At 43.2% G+C, this 22,142-nt stretch overlaps 1 protein-coding gene across 7 annotated transcripts in view; it reads left to right on the forward strand.

Annotated features, from left to right (window-relative positions):
• Positions 1-22,142, forward strand: part of LOC139276085 (syntaxin-binding protein 5-like) — a 671,748-nt gene that overhangs the window by 359,153 nt on the left and 290,453 nt on the right. For all 7 annotated transcript variants that reach the window (XM_070893547.1, XM_070893550.1, XM_070893548.1 and 4 more), the window contains exon 7: positions 17,979-18,062. In XM_070893547.1, the coding sequence (XP_070749648.1) occupies positions 17,979-18,062 (84 nt within the window). The remainder of the gene's footprint in view (positions 1-17,978; positions 18,063-22,142) is intronic.

Raw genomic sequence — 22,142 nt, forward strand, 5'->3', positions numbered from 1 at the left:
GGCAGTGCAGCATTACTTTCAGAGCATTCCCAGGCTCAGGAAGACTTGAGATGGCAGGGGCTGCAGCTTCAGGAATAATGGACAGGTAAGTCTGGGAACACTGATGTTAGTCCTGGGATTTTGGAACACTGGAAGAGGGGACCTTGGAATATTTGGATGGGTGGTCTTGGTATCTCAGAATATTGGGACCAGTTCTGGGATCAAGGAGCACTGGGAGTGCAGTCTAGGGATTTCTGTGCAGTGATCAGGGTTCTCTAGTGGGGGGGTGGGGGGACTTGGGGTCCAGCAGGACTGACTAGGAGTTTTTGCAGAATTGTGAGACAGAATCTGGTGATATTGAGGGTTGCTGGGAGATCAGTCAGTATTGGGGTAGAGCAGAGTTTAGTAGCCTAGTGGGGGCCAGGAGAAAAGCATCCAAACTGCGCAATTGCTTTCAAACTACTGGGTTCCCACTACCTCATTTCATTCCTGCCTTTCTAGCTCCTCCCCACAAACGTCAACAGCCCCTTTTGTGCCCTTGGGTACCCACTGTTTTCCCTCATCATCTTCACATTCCGCCTTAAATCATTTTAGGGTAAATTTTTCTGTTGCTTAAAATTAATAGACATAAAATCACATGCTGTGGGTGCACATCTTTATAATATGTGCTCTCAGTAGTGCCAAGAATGCAAAGGCAGAAAATGTACCCTTTAGTACATGAATAGTAGGTTTGTGACGTTTACAGTCTCTCATAATTTTCAAAATACTCTCAGATTTCCTTGTAGTTAATAAAATGTGTTGCTAATACAATTTCCAGGCTTTTAATATTTAAAAAAACTTAACCATCAAAAATAGTTCAGAAGAGAAACTTTTCCCACTGTTTCAATGGAAATAGAGGCAAGCGATTAAAAGTGCAATCCATTCTCGATAAACAATCTCTTTGTTGACAGTTTAAAAAAAAGAATTCCTCTCTCTGTGAACAGTTCATAAGTTACATTGTGTTGTATTTAGTCTAGCCACATTATGGTTGAATCAAGATAGGAACTGTCACCAGCCTCACTCCCCTCCGATGTTTTCTGTAAATCACCTAGCAAGCACTCTTGCATGACAATGCAATCAGAATTCACGATCAGAACAAAGACTAAAAATTACAATAGGGGAGCGATTTTCAACTATTACTTACCTATTTCTCATCTGAAAAACGGGTGGCTAGCAGATGGAAATAGGAGAGAGGTGGTGGGGATGAGCACTTCGAACAGCTAAAGCCACCTGATGAAATTTCCTGGTGGGCCTGTAAATGAGTGCATGGCGCACTTAAATATGCAAACACTGGTTGTAGGACCCCGATTTACAATTTCAGGTACAAACATTTTTGGCACATGCTCCTCCCATTTGTGAGCAGTGGTTCTTAAAGGGAGTATTGGAAGTTGCCCCAGAAACAGCCTTGAACTTTTTCGAGGGTCTTTTTTGTGCGGCCAGGAGGAACATAAATGCTCTACCTAACCCCGCAAAAATACTGCCATCTATGACCCCGCCCCTTTCACCTCATCCATGGAACTGCTGGATTTCCCTCGCCATGTGTGGCAAGCTGCATGCATGACAATTCGCCTTAGTTATGCTGATGAAGCTCGAACCTAAAAATGGTTCGGGCCTCTCATTGCTAGCTTCTGGCAGGTGGCATTTTGGACAGAAGTTAAAATGGCCCCCTGATCGGATTTAAAACATACAGGCATTAAAAACATCTGAAATTTTAAGAGGTCATTCAGTACAGTGCTACTGTGTTGTTTTCTACCGATCTATAATAGGAGTGCAGCCAAATGAATTGAAGTAGCAATGACCCATGAGTTCTGTTCTGGCTTCCTCTTGACAGCTCTTCATTTGGGACTGGCTGCGTAAATTAATCCCAGTAGCATTGTTCAAAGGATCAAATCTAGAGCCTAATCTCAGCATCTGCTGCGATGATTTATGTACAAGGATCACATAATTCAAACCTCCTTTGGAGTGAGCATGTTAAGGCTTACAATCCAAAAAACTAATAATCTGATTTCAGTGTTTACCAGAGTTGCCCAATTGCTGTGTTTATGTTACATTTGGTGAAATTATGAAATACTTGCATTGCTGATTTACCATCTGCTAACTGGATTGTAATTTCTGAAACAGAAAATAAAAAGTATATTTGACAAAAATTAATAATGTTCCTAATACTTAATTCTTCTGCACTTGGAACAGACATTTTATCCTGATTTTTCAGCTGTATTCTTCTTTCAGAACCTGTATGTTCTAATTTAATTATGTAGAACATGTGATGTATTAGGCAGCCACTTGCTGATGGGTATATAGCAATATAGTACCCGCACAACTTTCATTTCATTGATTTCAAGGGAATCAAACTTGGGCAGGTTCGATAGCATGCGGGTGATCCGCTCTGCCAGATTACCGCCCAGGTGGCGAGGATGAAAATCAACCCCAGTGTATCCTCCAGTTCACTATAAGCAATGCCAAAGGAAATCTGATAGTTTGTATGGAGTAGTTCTTGAGAAATCTCCCAATTTTTATTTCCATTGAACTCATCTGAAGTAGCTTGTGCTAGAGTGTGGCGGCAGCTGCTGTAGGAAATCTTCAACAGCTTGGAAAACTAACGGCACCTAATGTCGGTTGGGAAGCAGCAGGGAAGTGGTTGCAACAACATATATTTGACATTGGAGTGGGGTTTGACTTCTTTTCCCGGGAAGGGGGAGGAGGATGTGCATGAACAATGTGAGGAACTGGTGTACATTGATTTCAATTTTCAAAGGTTGAGGAAGGGGAGATACGACAATTTAAAAAAAACTCCAAACAAGATTTTAAACTACAGGCAGTAGAAGTTACTGTGCTGGGCGGGATCTTGCCAGAAAGCGGACAAAATTTAGGAGGGTGAAGGGAAAGTTAAGCACACCTCAACTAAGTTTGGTAAACATAAAAACATAGAAAATAGGTGCAGGAGTAGGTCATTCGGCCCTTCGAGCCTGCACCACCATTCAATATGATCATGACTGAAAGTACTGAGAACCTGCAACTTGTACCAGATTTCAGAAGGGCAAACTTCTCAAATAGCAGATGATTTGGAACAGGTAAATTGTCTAACCCTCCTCGGTGGTGATGCGACCGATGTTGAATATAAATGGAAAGTTTTTAAGAATCAGATTAAAAATGTGGTGAACAACATGTACCCAAAATCAAAAGAAGGAAATGTGGTAAGAAAAAGCCAATGTGGCTGACTGGGTATGTATAAAGACAAATAAGATGTAAACAGAAATGTTTCTATAAATTAAAGAAATTTAACACTCAAATAAATAGGGCTGAAGAACAACTAAAGAAAACTAAGGCTGCTATTAGAAAAGCAAAAAGCCTAATGGAAAAAAGGATTGTAGACAACTGTGGCAGTAATGGGAAGAGCTTTTTTAGTTATGTGAAGAGTCAGAGAACTATCAAAGACTGTATTGGGTCACTGAAGGGAGTTCAAGGACAGGTTACAAATGACTCACTGGGTTTGGCGGAAATATTAAATGAGTATTTTGCATCAGTATTCACCCTTAAGATGATGCTCAAATATTAGAAGTTAATGATACTGGTTTTACTACGAGTAACAGTAACATAAATAAGCATATTGTTTTAGAAAGAATTAAAAATTTAAAAATAGATAGAGTAGCAGGGCCGGACGATATCCACCCGAGGGTCCTCCGGGAAATGAGACATGTACTGGGCGAGCCCCTGGCCTGTATTTTTAATAACTCACTGCACTCTGGAATGGTTCCTACAGTTTGGAAGGAAGCTAATGTAGTCTCCATTTTTTAAAAAGGTGACAAGGCAGACCCAGGTAACTATAGGCCCATCAGTTTAACATCAGTAATAGGCAAGATGCTTGAAAGAATCATAAGGGATGCAATATATGAATACTTGGATTGGGTGGGACATATTCGGGATACCCAACATGGCTTCATAAAAAAGAGGTCATGCCTCACAAATCTAATTGTATTTTTTGAAGAAGTTACAAAGTTGGTGGACGAGGGCAGCCCATTGACATTGTCTACTTGATTTGAAAAAATATCTTTTGACAAGATACTGCACAAGAGGATTCTCTATAAGATCAGAGCCTCTGGTATTAGTGGAAATATATTGATCTGGATACTGAACTGTCCGCCAGGACGCAGGCAAAGAGTAGTTATAGATGGATTTGGATCTGTTTGGAGACCGGTCACCAGTGGTGTCCCGCAGGGATCAGTGTTTTACTTACTGTTTTTATTAATGATCTGGATTCAGGGGTTGGCGGCACAATTTGCAAATTTGCAGATGATACTAAGATCTGTGCGTGTGCTAGAACTGTAGAAGAGGCTCGTCTGCTTCAGGCAGATCTTAATGAGTTGGGAGACTGGGCTCATGACGTCTAACTTAGATAAGTGCAGCGTTATGCATGTGGGCAGGGCAAATGCTCAACATTCATACACCCTCCAGGGAAAGGCATTAAAGATGGTGGAGATAGAAAGAGATTTGGGCATTCTAGTGCATACATCCTTGAAGGTACACGAGCAATGCCGTGCAGCGATAGCTAGAGCAAATAGGGTGTTGGGGTGTATCCATAGGACAACTGAGTATAAGACGAGGCGTACTGTTTTGTCCTTGTACAAGACCTTAGTCAGGCAGCATGTGGCATACTGTGCCCAGTTTTGGTGGTCTCACCTGGTGGATGATATTGAGGCTCTGGAAAGGGTGCAGAAGAGGGCCACGAGACTAATTCCAAGTCTAAAGCATCTTGGTTATCAAGATAGGTTAACAGAGTCAGGACTCTTTACCTTTGAGCAGCGTAGCCTTAGGGGGGATATGATTGAGGTTTATAAGATAATGAAGAGAATAAATAGACAGTGTTCCAGCTGTCTGTTTATTTCAACTAAATAGATTAGGCAGGACCAGGGGACACAAATTTAAGTTGTATAAGGCTAGATCTAGGTTAGATGTCAGGAGGTGGTTCTTTTCACAGAGAATAGTAGACCGCTGGAATAAACTGCCCTCTCATAGTGGATGCAGATTCACTGAACTCCTTCAAGTAAAAGCAGGATTTGTTCCTGGCTGCGGCGGAGATTGACTCTTACAGAAAGTAGGGAATTTAATGGCCAGAGTGATCTCCTGGACTAGCTTCGATCGCCTAGATGGGTCGGAGAGGAATTTCCCAGATTTTTTCCCCAAATTGGCCTGGGTTTTTTTAATCTGTTTTTTTGCCTCTCCCAGGAGATCACATGGTCACAGGGTTACAGGTGGAGTGTATAAGTTGTGATACACAAGGTATCGCAATTGTGTGGGACCTGCTCGATGGACCAGATGGTCTTTACCTGTCCCATTAATCGTATGTTCATAACGCTGTAAAAGCTTATCACAGCGCCACATACCTGTTTAGCACCAGAAGTTGTTTAAACTGGGACATTGAATAAATTTAAGACAGAAATAGACAGTTTCTTAAACGATATGGGAATAAGGGGTTATGGAGAGCGGGCAGGGAAGTGGACCTGAGGCCATGATTGGATCAGCCACGATCGTATTAAATGGCGGAGCAGGCTCAAAGGGCCATATGGCCTACTCCTGCTCCTATTTCTTATGTTCTTATGTAAACTTGTTGCCTTACCTGTGGATCAGGTTGAGCTGGTAATAAGTAATTTTTTACAAAGGCAATCAGATTAACTGTTTTCTGGATTTTTTTTTCCTCTGTGGCAGTAAGGCTATTGTGTTAACTAAGATAGTATGGGGCCAAAATTGCCCTTTGTGCAGTGCCAGTTAGCGCCGCCGGCCAGCATTAATGGTGTGCTAATGAGTTAGCGCGTGGCATGGTGGCCACATTGACATGAGTGGATCTGCCCATGGGACTCCACCGGCGAAATGTGATTTACGCCGCGCTCTGTGATTGGCACACTTCTGTGGCGCACGCATGGTGATGACATCATCGCCGTGCGTGCCGACCCCTTATTGCCCCGCACTGACCCCTTTGCGCCCTTCGGGGGAAATTGCCCCGCGGGATGCAAGGTTGGCGTGGGGCGATGCCAATGACAGCTTCTCAGTGTGTGGTGGCTGTGGCGCCCCGGCCGCCCTTAAAGGGGAGGGGGTAGCGTGGTAGCCGCCATTTTTTTCCTGTCAGACGATTTTTCAGTCGATCGAGGTCATCAGGGCCGCGCTGATGTACTGAGCATCGCGCCCCACGATCACCACAAAAATAATCCATTACTGCAGCAGCAAGTTTTTTTTTAACGCCCAAGAGCCCAAATCCGTGCCGGTGCTGGTGCTTTCCGTGCCAGCAAAAAAAAATATGCTAATTTGAATCATGCGCTGCAAACCAAGCACGGAGCAAATTTGGCCTCTATAAGTTTGAGCTAAGTAACGAGAGATCGGTCTCGAGCTTCAAGATACCAGAGAATTGTGATGCAAGAAGAATGTGGAATTTAGTTTGATGAGAATTTTTTTCTCAGTAATTACAGGTTCAACCTCTCTTATCCCCCGGGACTCCCTTATTCGGCACCACCCCTTGTCCGGCACCATTCACTGCCACCGGGTGGCGTATGCGCAGAACTCCGACATAAACAAATTGAAGTCCTTCCTCGTTGCCAATTCCCGCAATCGCTGGCCTGACCCCCGCGATCCACTGCTCCTCGCCCCCACGACCTCTCTGCTGCACTCCCAGCCCCAATATTCCCTTGCTCAGTACCTGTACCATCCAATTTAACGTGACCACCCCGTCTGGCAAAATCCCTTATCTGGCACAGGCCAGGTCCCGAGGGTGCCGGATAAGAGAGGTTCAACCTGTAGTACTTTTGTGAAGTGAGTAAGTGAAGTTTGATTTTTGCAACTGGTTTGGTGGTGTTGGGAGTTCAGATCAACACAAGGGCTCAATTTAACTCCCAAGCAGGAATGCAGCAAAGTGAATGACTGCCCATATGGGAGCAGTGACAGCGAGGCTCAACCGATTTTAATGGCCAGGCCTCATTAACACGTGGCTTGCCAACTTCAAAACAGCCAGGAAGTCAGGGGGAATTGGCTGCCCGGCTGTTAAAATCAAGTGGTAGGTGGATGCTGCCAGGGCATTGGGAAATGTCTCAAGCACATGATAAATGTTCTGGGAGGAAAATCCCATTTGGGGAACCGGAGGAAGCACTCGTGCTCCTCCTAGACCACAAGGAAACTAAAGAGACATTAAAAACTTACCTTTGCTGGGCCTCTTTTGTCTCTGGCTCTATTTCCTGTTCCCAGCTAGTTTGGCCGAGTGGCCACCACTGCTCCCTAGCTCAGACCTCGGGTAAAAATTGCAGATCAAGTCCCAGTGTTTTATTTGGAGCATGTTTAAAGAGGATCTCGTTGGCTTGGAGTGGGTGTCCTTTTTACCTGCAATATAAAATTTCAGTCATTAGGAAAAACTACTGAATCCATATATTTAATTATCTTTGAGATTCCAGTAACAGTTTTTTCTTTAAGCAGTGAAAGACTTAATTTTCAGGGTATAAAGTAATATTTGGTGTGTGTGGTTAGAGGAAAAACTTCTTAAATATTCCTAAATGCCAATTTCCCTAAATTACTATTTGCAAAAGCAGACACAATGCCCAGTATCATGGATCTGAATTAGACATTGGCTCCGTCATTTCTGACTCGTCGTTGTGTTCTGTGGCGTAGTCAATTAAGTTCTCCAGCAAATTTTGGCATATATTTAACATTAGAGGATCAGAGAACACAATGGTCTAACTAGTGGTGTTCGTCACCAATATCAAGTTGCAGGGAATTCTGGGCTTGATGATTCTAATGGTACTGAACTTGTAGGTGGCACTGTAGGATGTTACATGACTAATTGAACATGATAAGTCAGTACCTAATGTTACGTAACAGCCTTTAACTTAATGCTTAATAGTCCTCAGGTAACCCTTTTATAAATTGCATTTGCAGGTGACACTATTTTAAAGCCACGGTAGCTTGTATTTGCAAGAGAACAGGAAGTTACAAAGGGGTGCAGACAGAGTAAGTGTGTATGCAAACCTATGACAAATGGTGTTCAGTGTGGGGAAATCATAGAATCTTGCAGCACAGAAGGGGGCCATTCAGCCCATCATGCCTGTGCTGGCTTTTTGAAAGAGAATTATTGCCAATTGTTGTAAATCTGTGTCCTCTGGTTACCGACCCTCCTGCCAATGGAAACAGTTTTTTATTTACTCTTATCAGACCCCTGCATAATTTTGAATATCTCTGTCAAATCTCCCCTTAACCTTCTCTGCTCCAAGGAGAACACCCCCAGCTTCTTCATTCTCTCCACATAACTGAAGTCACGCATCTCTGGTATCATTCTAGTAAATCTCTTCGGCACCCTCTCCAAGGCCTTTTCAAATACCTGAATGTTTAATTGACAGACATCTTAAATGTTAAGAAACTGTTTGTCCAAGCCTTAATTTGTTATGATAATTAAAACTTTCCACAGACTATCAGAAAGTCCCTAGCTTTGAGTAGAAACCACACAATATGGCATTTGGTTCAACAGGAATTTAGATCATTGGGAGTTCCTCCTCCTCTTCCACTTCCTCTTCCTCAGTGACCACTTCTGGATTCTCTGCCTCCATTTCCTTTTTTTCGAAGGAAGTTACTGCTTTTCTTTCTCTTTTTCTTCCTTTGCCAGCTTCCTCCATTTAGTGCAATGATTAGAAATGCTCACGTTGCTTACCTACGCATATTGCCAATAAATAATGCCCATGACTCAGTTTTTACAGTGTGTTCTCAGGATGTGGGTGTCACTGGCACAGCCCATCTCTATCTACCGATAAGGCATTAAGAGTCAACACAACGCCCCTGATATTTATGGGAGCGTGGGGAAAACCTGGCAAGGCCGTGGATGCAGAGTCCTGCTGACTTTAATTTCAGGTCCTCATAATCTTTTTCTTGTGTTTCCTGGCCAGCAGCTTGCCAAATTGACAGGCTGGCCAATTGCCTAGCAAGAAAACCAGCGGCAGGAAGCCGCAATCGAGGACCTTTGCGGCGGTCCCTGAGGTCGTCCGCTTTGGATCCAAAATAGGCAAATCACAATATTTTCTTAATGATAAGAGTTTAGGAACTGTAGCGGAGCAAAGGGATTTGGGTGTCCAAGTACACAAATCACTAAAAGCTAGTGCACAAGCACGAAAAAGAATCAAGGAGGCTCATGGAAAACTGTCTTTCATCTCATGAAAGTTGAAATTCAAAAGTGAGGAAATGATTCTTCAACTGTACAGAGCTTTGATAAGACCTCATCTGGAATACTGCATTCAGTTTTGGGCACCGAACCACAGGGAGGATATATTGGCCTTGGAAAGGATACAGTGCAGATTCACCAGAATGATACCAGGCCTTAAAGGGTTAAATTATGAAGCTAAGATTGCAAAGGAAGAAAAGAAAAATAGAAGCAGAAATTGATAGAGACAAGAAAAGACTAAGGCAAAAGTCAGAGAAACAGAACACAGAAACAAGCAGAAGTGAAACTGACACATGTACAGAGACATTGGGCTCAAGTTTCGGCTCGAGTTGCTCCTATTTTTTTGGAGCAACTAGTTTAGTATGGAGTATATAAGAAGTCGCAATTCTTGGCATTTAGTTTGCTCCAGTTCTAGTTAGTTAGAATAGTTTTGTTTTAGTACAGTTTTTTTTCAAAAGGGGTTACCAGCCACTTACGCCTGTTTTGTAAGTTTAGGCAGCGAAAAGTTACTCCAAACTAACTTAGAATGGAGTAGGTGTCGATTTTTGTACACTCAGAAAAACCTTGCCTACACTTTATAAATTAGGCGCAGGTAGTGAGAGATGGGGGGGGGAAGGGAAGTTAGGGGATTTTACAAAGCATTAAACACTTCATTTTTACCAATAAAGAGCCACCATCAATAATAAATGATAAATAAATCAACCAGTCAATCAAAAAAAATTAAAAATTAAAAAATCAATCAATAAATAAAAAATGTAAAGTTTCTACTCACCTACTGCAGCACTGGGAGACCTCCAACAGCTTGCTGAAGAGCTGATCGGGCGGGCCCCGCCACCGACGAGATGCTCGGGCGGGGCCCGCCCCCGACGAGATGCTGATCAGGCGGGCCCCGCCGCCGAGGAGGAGTTCGGGTGGGGCCCTCCTCCGAGATGCCGGTCGGGCAGGCCTCGTCGCCGAAGAGGTAAGGGCAGGCAGGCCACTCAGCCCGGGTAAGGGCGACGTCCCTTCGGCCAGGGATATGGTCATCGCCCGGAGACAGGCCGCGCTGGGAGGACCAGGAGTTACTGCGCACGCGCGCAGCTAACGGCACTCTTTTTGACGCAGGGATGTAGCTCCGCCCCCAGCACCTCCTGCTGTGCCGCGCTAAGCTGCAAACGGGCCTACAGATATCGGAGAATCGCGAGGTAAGTATTTGGCGCTTTTTCAGTTCTAGAAATTAGGCAGGTACCTCTGAGGTGCAGCGCTCTACCGGGGATCTGAAACTTGGGCCCCTAAACTGAAAGATGACAAAAGCAGGTAAAGGAGAGGCTATATGCTCCAACTTTCTGTGAATAATGTTACAGGAGATCCATTATATAATTGTTGAGTTATAAGTAGTTTCTACGAGTTTTGTGCAACTGTTCTTTCTGTAATCTTCAGTTGGTAAGAAGCTTTCACTGTGAAATCTGTGAATTTCTTTACCTTTAAACTAGATAAAATGTGGATGTTTTCTCTCCACCTTGCCTAGGCTAACATCACCAGCATTGAAGCACTGACCACACTTGATCAGCTTTGCTGGGCAGGCCACATAGTACGCATGCCAGGCAATTGCTCTATGTGGAGCTCCTTCATGGCTAACGAGCCAAAGGTGGGCAGCGGAAACGTTACAAGGACACCCTCAAAGCCTCCCTGGTAAAGTGCAACATCCCCATTGACACCTGGGAGTCTGTGGCCGAAGACCGCCCTAGGTGGAGAAAGTGCATCCAGGAGGTCGTTGACCTCTTAGAATCTCAACACCGCGAGCATGAAGAGATCAGGCGCAGGCAGCGGAAGGAGCGCGCGGCAAATCAGTCCCATCCCTCCCACTTCCCCTAACGAATGTCTGCGCCACCTGTGACAGGGTCTGTGACTCTCGCATTGGACTGTTCAACCACCAAAGGACTCACTTTAGGAGTGGAAGCAAGTCTTCCTCGATTCCGAGGGACTGCCTATGATAATGATACTTTCAATACTTTGTGTTAATAATTTTCTCCATGTTTCAGCCTGTATATTGAAATAGTTCTTTGTAGGTGATGTGGCTATAAGAAAAAGTAGTATTTTTGGAATATTTCCCCCGTATTTCTGTTTTTTTCTCTGCCCTGCGTTCGACCTGTTGTACGTATGATATCCTACTGGCTAAAATGGTCTGTGGTAGCTACGTGTTTCCTCTCTTTCCCCCGTGAGTGATTTTGGTGGGAGAATTTAAATTTAATGGAAGATTTTCAGGAAGCATTTTTGTTTTTGAGTTTTCCTCTTGGGGTGTTTGTGGCTGGAGTTGATGGATTTGACCCATGTCTGCTACCTTCCTCCCCACTCCAGGAGGCAAAGTGAAACTTCAGCTGTCAATTTATTGGATATAGCTTTGCTTCTAAGTCTGTATCATATCTTCTGCTTCAATGGAACCAACTAAAGTTATATCCTTCTCGAAGGTAAAGCACTTCAGACTTAGTAAGTGCTTTTATATATTACCTGATTGTTCCACATCCACTTAAAGGGACCACTGAAGGTCACCAAAGAAACCAGCAGTTAAGTTTTCTTTTTCTAGGGGTGCTCCTCCTACTTTCACATTATTGCTTTGGGCCACTCATGCTCAAGCTCTCACTCCCCCTTCCTGTTTGTCCACCTACCTGTTAGCTGGCTTGGTGCCCGAGCCAAACAAAATTCCAAGGATCCGAAATTGCCCTTCGCTCCGATTGAGGGCGGTAACCTCCTAGAGCCAGGACTTCCTGCGCCAGCCCAGAAGGCCCGTCCCAGATGCAGAATTGTGCCGTGCGCCCCTCAAAGGAAACGTAGCGCTGTCTCAGGCCCTCTGTTTCCTTGAAGGGGCGCTCCCGGGGTGGCAGCGCCATGCTGAGAAGGCCAGTGCAATGCGGATACTCCATGTAGCGCTGATGCACAACAACGCCCCTCCTCTTCAGTTAAAAGAGAGGGCCACTGTGCACTCTGCAGCACCCAAAACGGAGTGCCAGGCTGCATGATGGCGACCCGCAAAGCTGGCGTAGACATTTGCCCGTGCCAGCCTCGTGGCCCATGGGGGAATTTCCCCTGCAGGGCACAAAGGGGTCGGCACGGGGCGCTGAGTGGTCGACACGCACGGCTAGTTGCGTGCTGGCTTGGGGCAATTTCCCCGGAGGCACCTCCTTCCCCTGGGTGAAAACGCCATTGCGCTCCGATAGCACCCCCCCTGTAGGCGCTAACGGGGTTATAAAGAGGGGCAATTTTGGCCCCCAATTTCACAGACCGGCGAGATGCATGAGGACTCGCTATTGGGACCCATAGCTTACTAGATTTATTCCAGTGGGGCCCAAGGATGGATTTAGGATGGCCCCCGGGTCTTTCTTCTAACACACGAGCCAAGCATGCCAAATATGTCATGCCAGATATTGGGCGCTATCAAATTTAGGCTCCAATGTAATCCCTTTGCCCTGATCTAATTGTCTCCCACCTTGTTCTTGACTCTCCATGTGCAACACCATGGAAGATCAACTGGTGGTGTTAAATGTTTCTACGTTGGTTTTACCTCCATACAAGTGTATTGATAAACTATTTGCTAATTGTAGCCGCCTGCCTCACATTCAGGGGGTATCTCATCAACCTATTTCAAGTCTGTTACAGATACCCTCCTTGGACAATGACAGCCATAGCGTGATGGCAATGCTGTCCAGGAGCTCCAATTAAAATATATTTTTAAACTAGACTTGGCAATGGGTGCCTTGTAGTTTGTTATCAACATAAGGCGGATTGCAAAAGTTTCTATAGGTATGTAAAGAGAAAAAGGTTGGTGAAGACAAACGTAGGTCCCCTGCAGTCAGAATCAGGGGAAGTCATAACGGGGAACAAAGAAATGGCGGATCAATTGAACAAGTACTTTGGTTCGGTATTCACTAAGGAGGATACAAACAACCTTCCGGATATAAAAGGGGTCAGAGGGTCTAGTAAGGAAGAGGAACTGAGGGAAATCTTTATTAGTCGGGAAATTGTGTTGGGGAAATTGATGGGATTGAAGGCAGATAAATCCCCAGGGCCTGATGGCCTGCATCCTAGAGTACTTAAGGAGGTGGCCTTGGAAATAGCGGATGCATTGACAGTCATTTTCCAACATTCCATTGACTCTGGATCAGTTCCTATGGAGTGGAGGGTAGCCAATGTAACCCCACTTTTTAAAAAAGGAGGGAGAGAGAAAACAGGGAATTATAGACCGGTCAGCCTGACCTCAGTAGTGGGTAAAATGATGGAATCAATTATTAAGGATGTCATAGCAGTGCATCTGGAAAATGGTGACATGATAGGTCCAAGTCAGCATGGATTTGTGAAAGGGAAATCATGCTTGACAAATCTTCTGGAATTTTTTGAGGATGTTTCCAGTAAAGTGGACAAAGGAGAACCAGTTGATGTGGTATATTTGGACTTTCAGAAGGCTTTCGACAAGGTCCCACACAAGAGATTAATGTGCAAAGTTAAAGCACATGGGATTGGGGGTAGTGTGCTGACGTGGATTGAGAACTGGTTGTCAGACAGGAAGCAAAGAGTAGGAGTAAACGGGTACTTTTCAGAATGGCAGGCAGTGACTAGTGGAGTGCCGCAAGGTTCTGTGCTGGGGCCCCAGCTGTTTACATTGTACATTAATGATTTAGACGAGGGGATTAAATGCAGTATCTCCAAATTTGCGGATGATACTAAGTTGGGTGGCAGTGTGAGCTGCGAGGAGGATGCTATTAGGCTGCAGAGTGACTTGGATAGGTTAGGTGAGTGGGCAAATGCATGGCAGATGAAGTATAATGTGGATAAATGTGAGGTTATCCACTTTGGTGGTAAAAACAGAGAGACAGACTATTATCTGAATGGTGACAGATTAGGAAAAGGGAAGGTGCAACGAGACCTGGGTGTCATGGTACATCAGTCATTGAAGGTTGGCATGCAGGTACAGCAGGCGGTTAAGAAAGCAAATGGCATGTTGGCCTTCATAGCGAGGGGATTTGAATACAGGGGCAGGGAGGTGTTGCTACAGTTGTACAGGGCCTTGGTGAGGCCACACCTGGAGTATTGTGTACAGTTTTGGTCTCCTAACTTGAGGAAGGACATTCTTGCCATTGAGGGAGTGCAGCGAAGGTTCACCAGACTGATTCCCGGGATGGCGGGACTGACCTATCAAGAAAGATTGGATCAATTGGGCTTGTATTCACTGGAGTTCAGAAGAATGAGAGGGGACCTCATAGAAACGTTTAAAATTCTGACGGGTTTAGACAGGTTAGATGCAGAAAGAATGTTCCCAATGTTGGGGAAGTCCAGAACCAGGGGTCACAGTCTGAGGATAAGGGGTAAGCCATTTAGGACCGAGATGAGGAGAAACTTCTTCACCCAGAGAGTGGTGAACCTGTGGAATTCTCTACCACAGAAAGTAGTTGAGGCCAATTCACTAAATATATTCAAAAGGGAGTTAGATGAAGTCCTTACTACTCGGGGGATCAAGGGTTATGGCGAGAAAGCAGGAAGGGGGTACTGAAGTTTCATGTTCAGCCATGAACTCATTGAATGGCGGTGCAGGCTAGAAGGGCTGAATGGCCTGCTCCTGCACCTATTTTCTATGTTTCTATGTTTCTATTTTCTATGTTTCTAGTTATTGGGTGCATCAATAAAGAACTACAATTCTCGCATACTTTGGATGAAGGTGATGTATGTGTAACACATGGTGTTGGCACAGCATCTTTGAAACAGAAAACTTTTAACAAAAGCTGGAACATAACCAAGAAGCAAATGACATGTCCCTTTGCTGAACAGACATTAGTCCTGTTCTGAGTGAATTTTGTGTTTTCTGGAAAAAAAATGAAATGGACTGTAAGAAAGATTTCAGCTGGAGATTGTATTAATTCAACACAGCAATGTGCTGTGTTATTGAAATGTTAATGCTGATACAACAACAATAACTTGAATTTATACAGCGACTTTACCATTGAAAAGCATCCCAAGGTGCTTCACAGAAATAAGACAAAAAGACATATTAGGGGGAGTGACTGCAACCTTGGTCAAAGAGGTTTTTGATTATTGAGTTTCTTTGCAGCATTCAACACACACGCATTTCTACAAAGTGATACTAAAACAGCTTTAGTAACTTTTGTAGACAATTATAGCGGTAAAACTTAGTGTTCGATGCAGTATATATGGACTTTAGTAAGGCTTTTGATAAGGTCCCACGTGGTAGACTGGTCATGAAGGTTAAAGCCCATGGGATCCAGGGCAAAGTGGCAAGTTGGATCCAAAATTGGCTTGGAGGTAGGAAGCATAGGGTAATGATTGATGGATGTTTTTGTGACTGGAAGAATGTTTCCAGTGGGGTTCAGCAGGGCTCAGTACTGGGTCCTTGCTTTTTGTGATATATATCAACGAGTTAGATTTGAATTAGGGAGTATGATTAAGAAGTTTGTAGACGACACTAAAATTGGCTGTGTGATTGATAATAAAGAGGAAAGTCATGGGCTGCTGGAGGATATCAATCTACTGGTCAGGTGGGCAAAAGCAGTGGCAAATAGAATTTAATTCAGAGAAGTGTGAGGTGATGCACTTTGGGAGGACTAATAAGGAAAGGGTATACACATTAAATGGTAGGCCACTTAATAGTGTAGATGAACAAAAGGACCTTGGAGTGCTTGTCCACAGATCCCTGAAAGTAGCAGGCCAGGTGGATAAGGTGGTTAAGAAGGCATATGGAATGCTTGCTTTTATTGGCCGAGGCATAGAATATAAGAGCAGGGAGGTTATGCTTAAATTGTATAATACTTTGGTTAGGCCACAGCTGGAGTACTGCGTGCAGTTCTGGTCACCGTATTATAGGAAGGACGTGATTGCACTAGAGAGGGTGCAGATGAGATTTACTAGGATGCTGCTTGAAATGGAGAATCTTAGTTATGAGAACAGATTGGATAGGCTGGGTTTGTTCTCATTGGAACAGAGGAGACCTCATTGAGGTGTACAAAATATTGAGGGGCCTGTACATAGTGGATAGTAAGGGTCTATTTCCATTGGTGGAAGGGTCTATTACGAGGGGGCATAGTTTTAAGGTGGTTGGTGGAAGGTTTAGAGGGGATTTGAGGGGGGCTTCTTTACGCAGAGGGTTGTGGGGATCTGGAACCCGCTGCCTGGAAGAGTGGTGGATGCAGAAACCCTCACCACTTTTAAGTGATGGTTGGATGGGCACTTAAAGTGCCGAAACCTGCAGGGTTACGGACCCAGAGCTGGTAATTAGGATTAGGCTGAATGACCTTTTGTTGGACAGCGCAGATATAATGGTAAGTACTGCAGGGAATCGAATACGGCCAGGGTGATCTCCTGGACTAGTTTCGATCACCTGGATGGGTCAGAGAGGAATTTTCCCAGATTTTTTCTCTCAAAATTGGCTTGGGTTTTTATCTGGTTTTTGCCTCTCCCAGGAGATCGCATGGCTCCAGTTGGGGTGGAGTATAGAATGTTTCAGTATAAGGGGTGTCACAGTTGTGTGAGGCGGACTGGTTGTGCTGGGTGATCTTTGCCTTTCTCTCATTGTTCATGGGTTTATATGTAACCTTTAGGGCTGCAGACCAAGGGCCGTGCGGCTCTTTGTCAGCCAGCGTGGACACGATGAGCCGAAATGGTCTCCTTCTGTGCTGTAAATTTCTATGTTTCTAACAGATACCCTTGTTTGATTAAAAGCCAATAGTCTCAAAATTTGAGCAATGTTCAAGAGTTAGTTGAATCTTGCACTCACCACCATGTATACAATATTTTACAACGTATATATTGTTCGCTTCTTGCTGCTTGAAAATTATCATGATGAACATTGAAAGCTAGGGCGTTTCATCCATCTTAAAGGATATTAATGATTGACAAAATTGTTTTCCTTTAGTGATAACCCACAGTTAATAACTAGGAAATATCATATATTACAATAATTTTACTGAAGGAACTATAAATATCACAAGACGCTAACTTATCGGTGAGTTGAGTTAATTGTATTATATATTTAACCAAGAATATTATGCTTTGGATGAGAATTTCGGTTGTCTATATATGAAAAAATACAGTATTCATATGCTGGTCCTTTGGGACATCTACTCTGCAACAGAATCTGAATAAAACAAAGTGTACTATTATTATAAAAAGGTACAGCAGTCATCATACCTCCCCCCCCCTCCCCTCCCAAAATTCCATTATTGTAGTTAAAATGCTATCTGTCTGCCAGATTCCTGCCAACTACCTCTTATTTACAAATGCTGAGCCAAATGGCTGCTTGGATTTTTTTTATTCCCTGAATTGATTTTAACATGAAATGTTGTAAAACACTGACAAATGGAGTGATGTTTGTTTATTGGAAATCACAGTACACCTGGTTTTTAAAACCACTAGGTGAATGAAGATTGGGTCATCTCCGAAATCTATACTGTGTACCCGTGCTTAATGTATCAACACAGGTCTTTTAAAACATTCAACCGCAACAAAATACCATTGCTTCCATTGTTCAGGAGCTTCTATTGACTAAATATTAGATGGTGATTGTGTCCCTTCTCTAGTCTCATAACACTGATATAGTAAGTATAAAATTACATGCATTTGCCAGATGTTTTTCTTTTGCAGTTTCTATACTACTGAGGCATACATGCACAATGCTGCAGCTAAGAAGCACAAATATTTACTCATAAAATACAGTGTATTGTGTTCCCACATTAGAGTTAGATTTGAAGCAGATACATTTATCTGGAATTGACTATATATCTTCAATTTCCTGTTGCAGCTCCTCGTGGGATTTGAAAGTGGAACAGTTGTGTTGTGGGACACGAGGTCAAAAAGGGCAGATTTCAGATTTTATTATGATGAGGTGAGTAAAATGTTAATGGTTTGAAGAATGCAAGTTTCCCCTTTGGAAAACATCGAGCCACCTTTTGTGTGTGAATATTCTATGTTATTTAGATTGGGTCCATCAATACGTTTATAAAGCTTCTATTTTGCGGAGGTGCACAGGACCTTGATTTTATGATACCTGTCCTAATGGTGTGTTGAGCTGTTTTGGGGATGGCAGGTTTGTGTATGAAGTTGGCAACCTGCTAATGAAGACTACAACCTGTATTATATTATTTAAAGAGAACATGCCATTTGGTAATTTGTCCGAAGGACAGTTTACCAAGTAGTAAACAGAAGGTCATGTATAGTAATGTGATCATACCACTGCAGATGATTCCACAAAAAAATTGCAAATGCGTTAACTGCTGTAACAGAAATCTATCATGGTTGTTGAAATGGAGAACAGCACTGACATTTTCAGAATAGACTTCTTTTGGTTTTGTACATTGTAAATCTGATCATTTTAGCCTGCAAACAAAATAGCAAAACATTTGGCTACTTATAAAGGTCTTCTAGATGAATAGTCTAAATAGTTTTAATTAATTTTTGGTTTGTGAGTTCCAAATTGATGTAATAATGAGGCTGATTTTCAACCACTGGTCTAAGTCAGTCCTAGATAATTAAGGCAAAAACAAAATACTGCAGATGTAGTAGACAATTAAGGGCTCATGTTGGAACCAATGACCTAGGAAAAGGTAGAATTGGAATTCCTTCCAAATCGCACAGCATCCTATGTTGCACATCTATACTTGCTCAGTTCCCATCTAATAACATCATGGAAGCATCATTGCTACAAAGACTGCAGCGGTTAACAAAGAAGGACAAACAACACCTTTTCAGGACAGCTAAGAATGGGCAGCAATAAATGCAGCTTTGCTGACATTGCTCACATCCTGAGAATCAAATAAAATAGAGAGTTTCAGCATCGTGGGAGTACCTTCACATGAACTGCAGCGGTTCAAGAAAGCGGCTCACCACCACCTTCTCGGGGGCCATCAGGATGAGCAATAAATTACGGCCTTGCCAGCGATGCTCACATCCCGTGAATGAAAAAATAAATAAAAAGTCGGAAGAAGGGAATAAAATGATTAGGACTGTCAAACAGACAAGAGTCAGGTCTGGTTGTACATACATAAATTTTAAAAGTATTCTGAGCTAGACTAACTAATTGGCATGACTGGCATGATATATAGGAGGCGGAATTGGATGCCTTTGCGCCTCCCATTAGCGGCCTATTAAATGGCTTTGTGACCGGGCACAGTGCTGACATCAACTCCTGCCATATTCGGCTGGAGTTTTGCGGCAGTGCTGTGGCGTCCCATCCCAATCTCCTTCTCGCAGAGATTGTGACGTCATTGCCGTGCGCATCACCCCGGACATTAAATTGATTTCCGCCCCTTGCAGCAGCAACAGGCGAAAACACCGGCAGCCACAGTAGGCGTGCATCAGACTGCCGGCCACTTCGGGGTCGATGATTAAAGGCGAGGTAGCCCAGGTAAGTTTTTTTTTAAATTAACTTTCTTATTCCAGTTTTTAACGTGGGATCCTGCCCATGATCGATCAGCCCGGCACACTGTTTGAGTGCCAGGCTGATCGCGTGAGATCGCGGCTGCCTTGGTGGTTCAGGCCTGTACTTTTTATATTTCTGACCTGCAGTGATGGTCCTTCCCTTTACGGGAGGGAAGGAGTCTTTGAACATAGCAGCGCTGCACGGCCTAGTGTTCAGTGCTGCACGGCCTAGTGTTCAGCACTGCTGAAATCTCTGCCCCGCTTGCTGCCGAATGCCCTCCAAGGAGGAAGTGGAGTGCTTCCTTCTTGGAGCACAAATGGTGAATTTTTTTTAAAGTTTGAAATCGTTAGTGCCTGGTGCTAACTTTTCAAACTTTTAAAAATGATCTCCCCAAACGGGGCGATAGTGAATTTCTACCCCATAAATCGTATTAACAGAGATGTGGCTTAAGATTGGTAACTGAACATTTCTAGTTAAAAAATATTCAGGAGAGATAAATTCAGAAAAGGAGGTGAGTGCTAAATCAAATATTCCATTACAGCACTGGAAAATAGTTTATCTTTCAATAATTAATGTAAGCGTCAAAATAGAGGAGAGGATTTTGCAACATGTCCGGGACTACTTTCAAGATCAGTATATTTTTAGTCAAAGAAAGAAAGAACTGTACTAGTTCTAGGAAATTAAGTGCGACAAATAAATAATATAACGGTAGATCCAGGAACTTCAACTGTTTTGATATGAAAATTGAAAAGGAGAGGGAACAGTCAAACATAAAGATACTTGACTGGAAATATCCAATTTCAATGAGATTAAACGGAACTAGTCCAGATAAATTGAAAAGAATAAGGCAGTGGACAAACAATGGGAAATGTTCAAATGGTAGATGATTATGGTACAGAATAGACATTTTCCCACAAACATAAAACTGGAATTCCCTAGGTAAGTACAGAAATTCATTTAAAATGATGCTTAAGAAAGGCATAAGACAAATTGTGGATTAATAATGCAAAAGAAAATAAAGTAGAGTATTTTGAAAATATAAAGGAAAGCAAAAAAGATTTTAACGGCTGAGAGAGGGTATGGAGAAATGCTGGTAATACCATAAAGGGAAATAGTAAAGGATTTTATACAACACATGAAAAGTAAAAGGATAGTCAAAGAAAAGAAAATATCCTATTTTGTTACCGTTGCTGCTAATCTTGTAATAAACAGTGTTTTCACAACCCAGCTGAGATGGTTTTCTTTGTGTGCTCAGCCAGAGTCTCTCCTGTCCTGTGTCACTCTATATGAAAGCTTTTGCTACTTGTCGGTCGCTCTTTGGGGCTGATTTTTTATCTCAAACGGCCCTTTTCTTTCGGCGCGACCAGGGCTGGGGCAGTACAAAAATCGCAAAAACAATTGCCGACTTGCCACCAGAGACCGCCCGTTGTGATTGCCAGGCCACGATTTAGGCGGCCACCTCTCCCACCCTCAACCAGCAGGGGCCTATTATGTTATCAAGACCCAAATGCTTTTCATGTCAATCAGTGCTGCCGTTGCTGCTTCTTCAACCCACCTGCAAACCATGGGCAGTACAGATTGGGAGGCAGCCATTTGCAGCACTACTTAAAGGAAACATAAGCTACACTTGGGTAAAGATGGAAGCAGGTCTGGCGATAACTTTTGTTTCATTATTTTTGGGACTTTGAAGCCTTAAATCCTTCCCTAAGTTCAACTTCTTGCCATTTGGTGTGCTCGTTACAATTCCTTGCTATCCTTTTCTATAATATATACCTCTATGAAATTATCTCTCAGTTAACTCATTTTCTGGCTGAAAAGCCCAAGTTTCACCAGTCTTGCCTTATAACTCAGCCTCGTATCACTGGAAACAAAAAGCAAAATACCTCAGATGGTGGAAATCTGAAATAAAAACAGTAAACACTGGAAACACTCAGCAGGTCAGGTAGTATCTATCATGAGAACACAAGTCCGCATGGATTTCAAAAGGGAAAGTCTTGCTTGAACAACCCCATTGAATTTTTTGAAGAGAACCGAGAGAGTAGACAATGATAATGCAATAGATGTAATTTATCTAGCTTTTCAAAAGGCTTTCAATAAGATATCCCATAATAAACTGATGAACAAGGTCAGAGAATGCGGAGTCGGGACAAGTAGCAAAATGGATAGCTAGCTGGCTTCAAGACAGAAAGCAGAGAATAGGGGTAAAAGGTTCATAGTGGCAGAAGGTGGGTAGTGGTGTTCCACAAGGATCAGTGCTGGGACCACTGTTGTTCACAATTTATATTAACAATTTAGACTTTAGAATCAAAAACACAATTTCTAATTTTGCGGATGACACCAAATTGGGAGGAATAGTCAATACTGAGGAGGACTGCAACAAGTTACAGGAGGACATTAATAAACTTGCAGAATGGACATATAATTGGCAAATGAAGTTCAACACAGATAAATGTGAAGTATTACATTTTAGTAGGAAGAATAAAAGGCCACTTATTACTTAGAGGGTGAGTCCTGGTGGGGTAGAGGAACAAAGGGATCTCGGAATAC

The sequence above is a fragment of the Pristiophorus japonicus genome, chromosome 11 (genome assembly GCF_044704955.1).
Source record: "Pristiophorus japonicus isolate sPriJap1 chromosome 11, sPriJap1.hap1, whole genome shotgun sequence".
NCBI classification, from domain to species: domain Eukaryota; kingdom Metazoa; phylum Chordata; class Chondrichthyes; family Pristiophoridae; genus Pristiophorus; species Pristiophorus japonicus.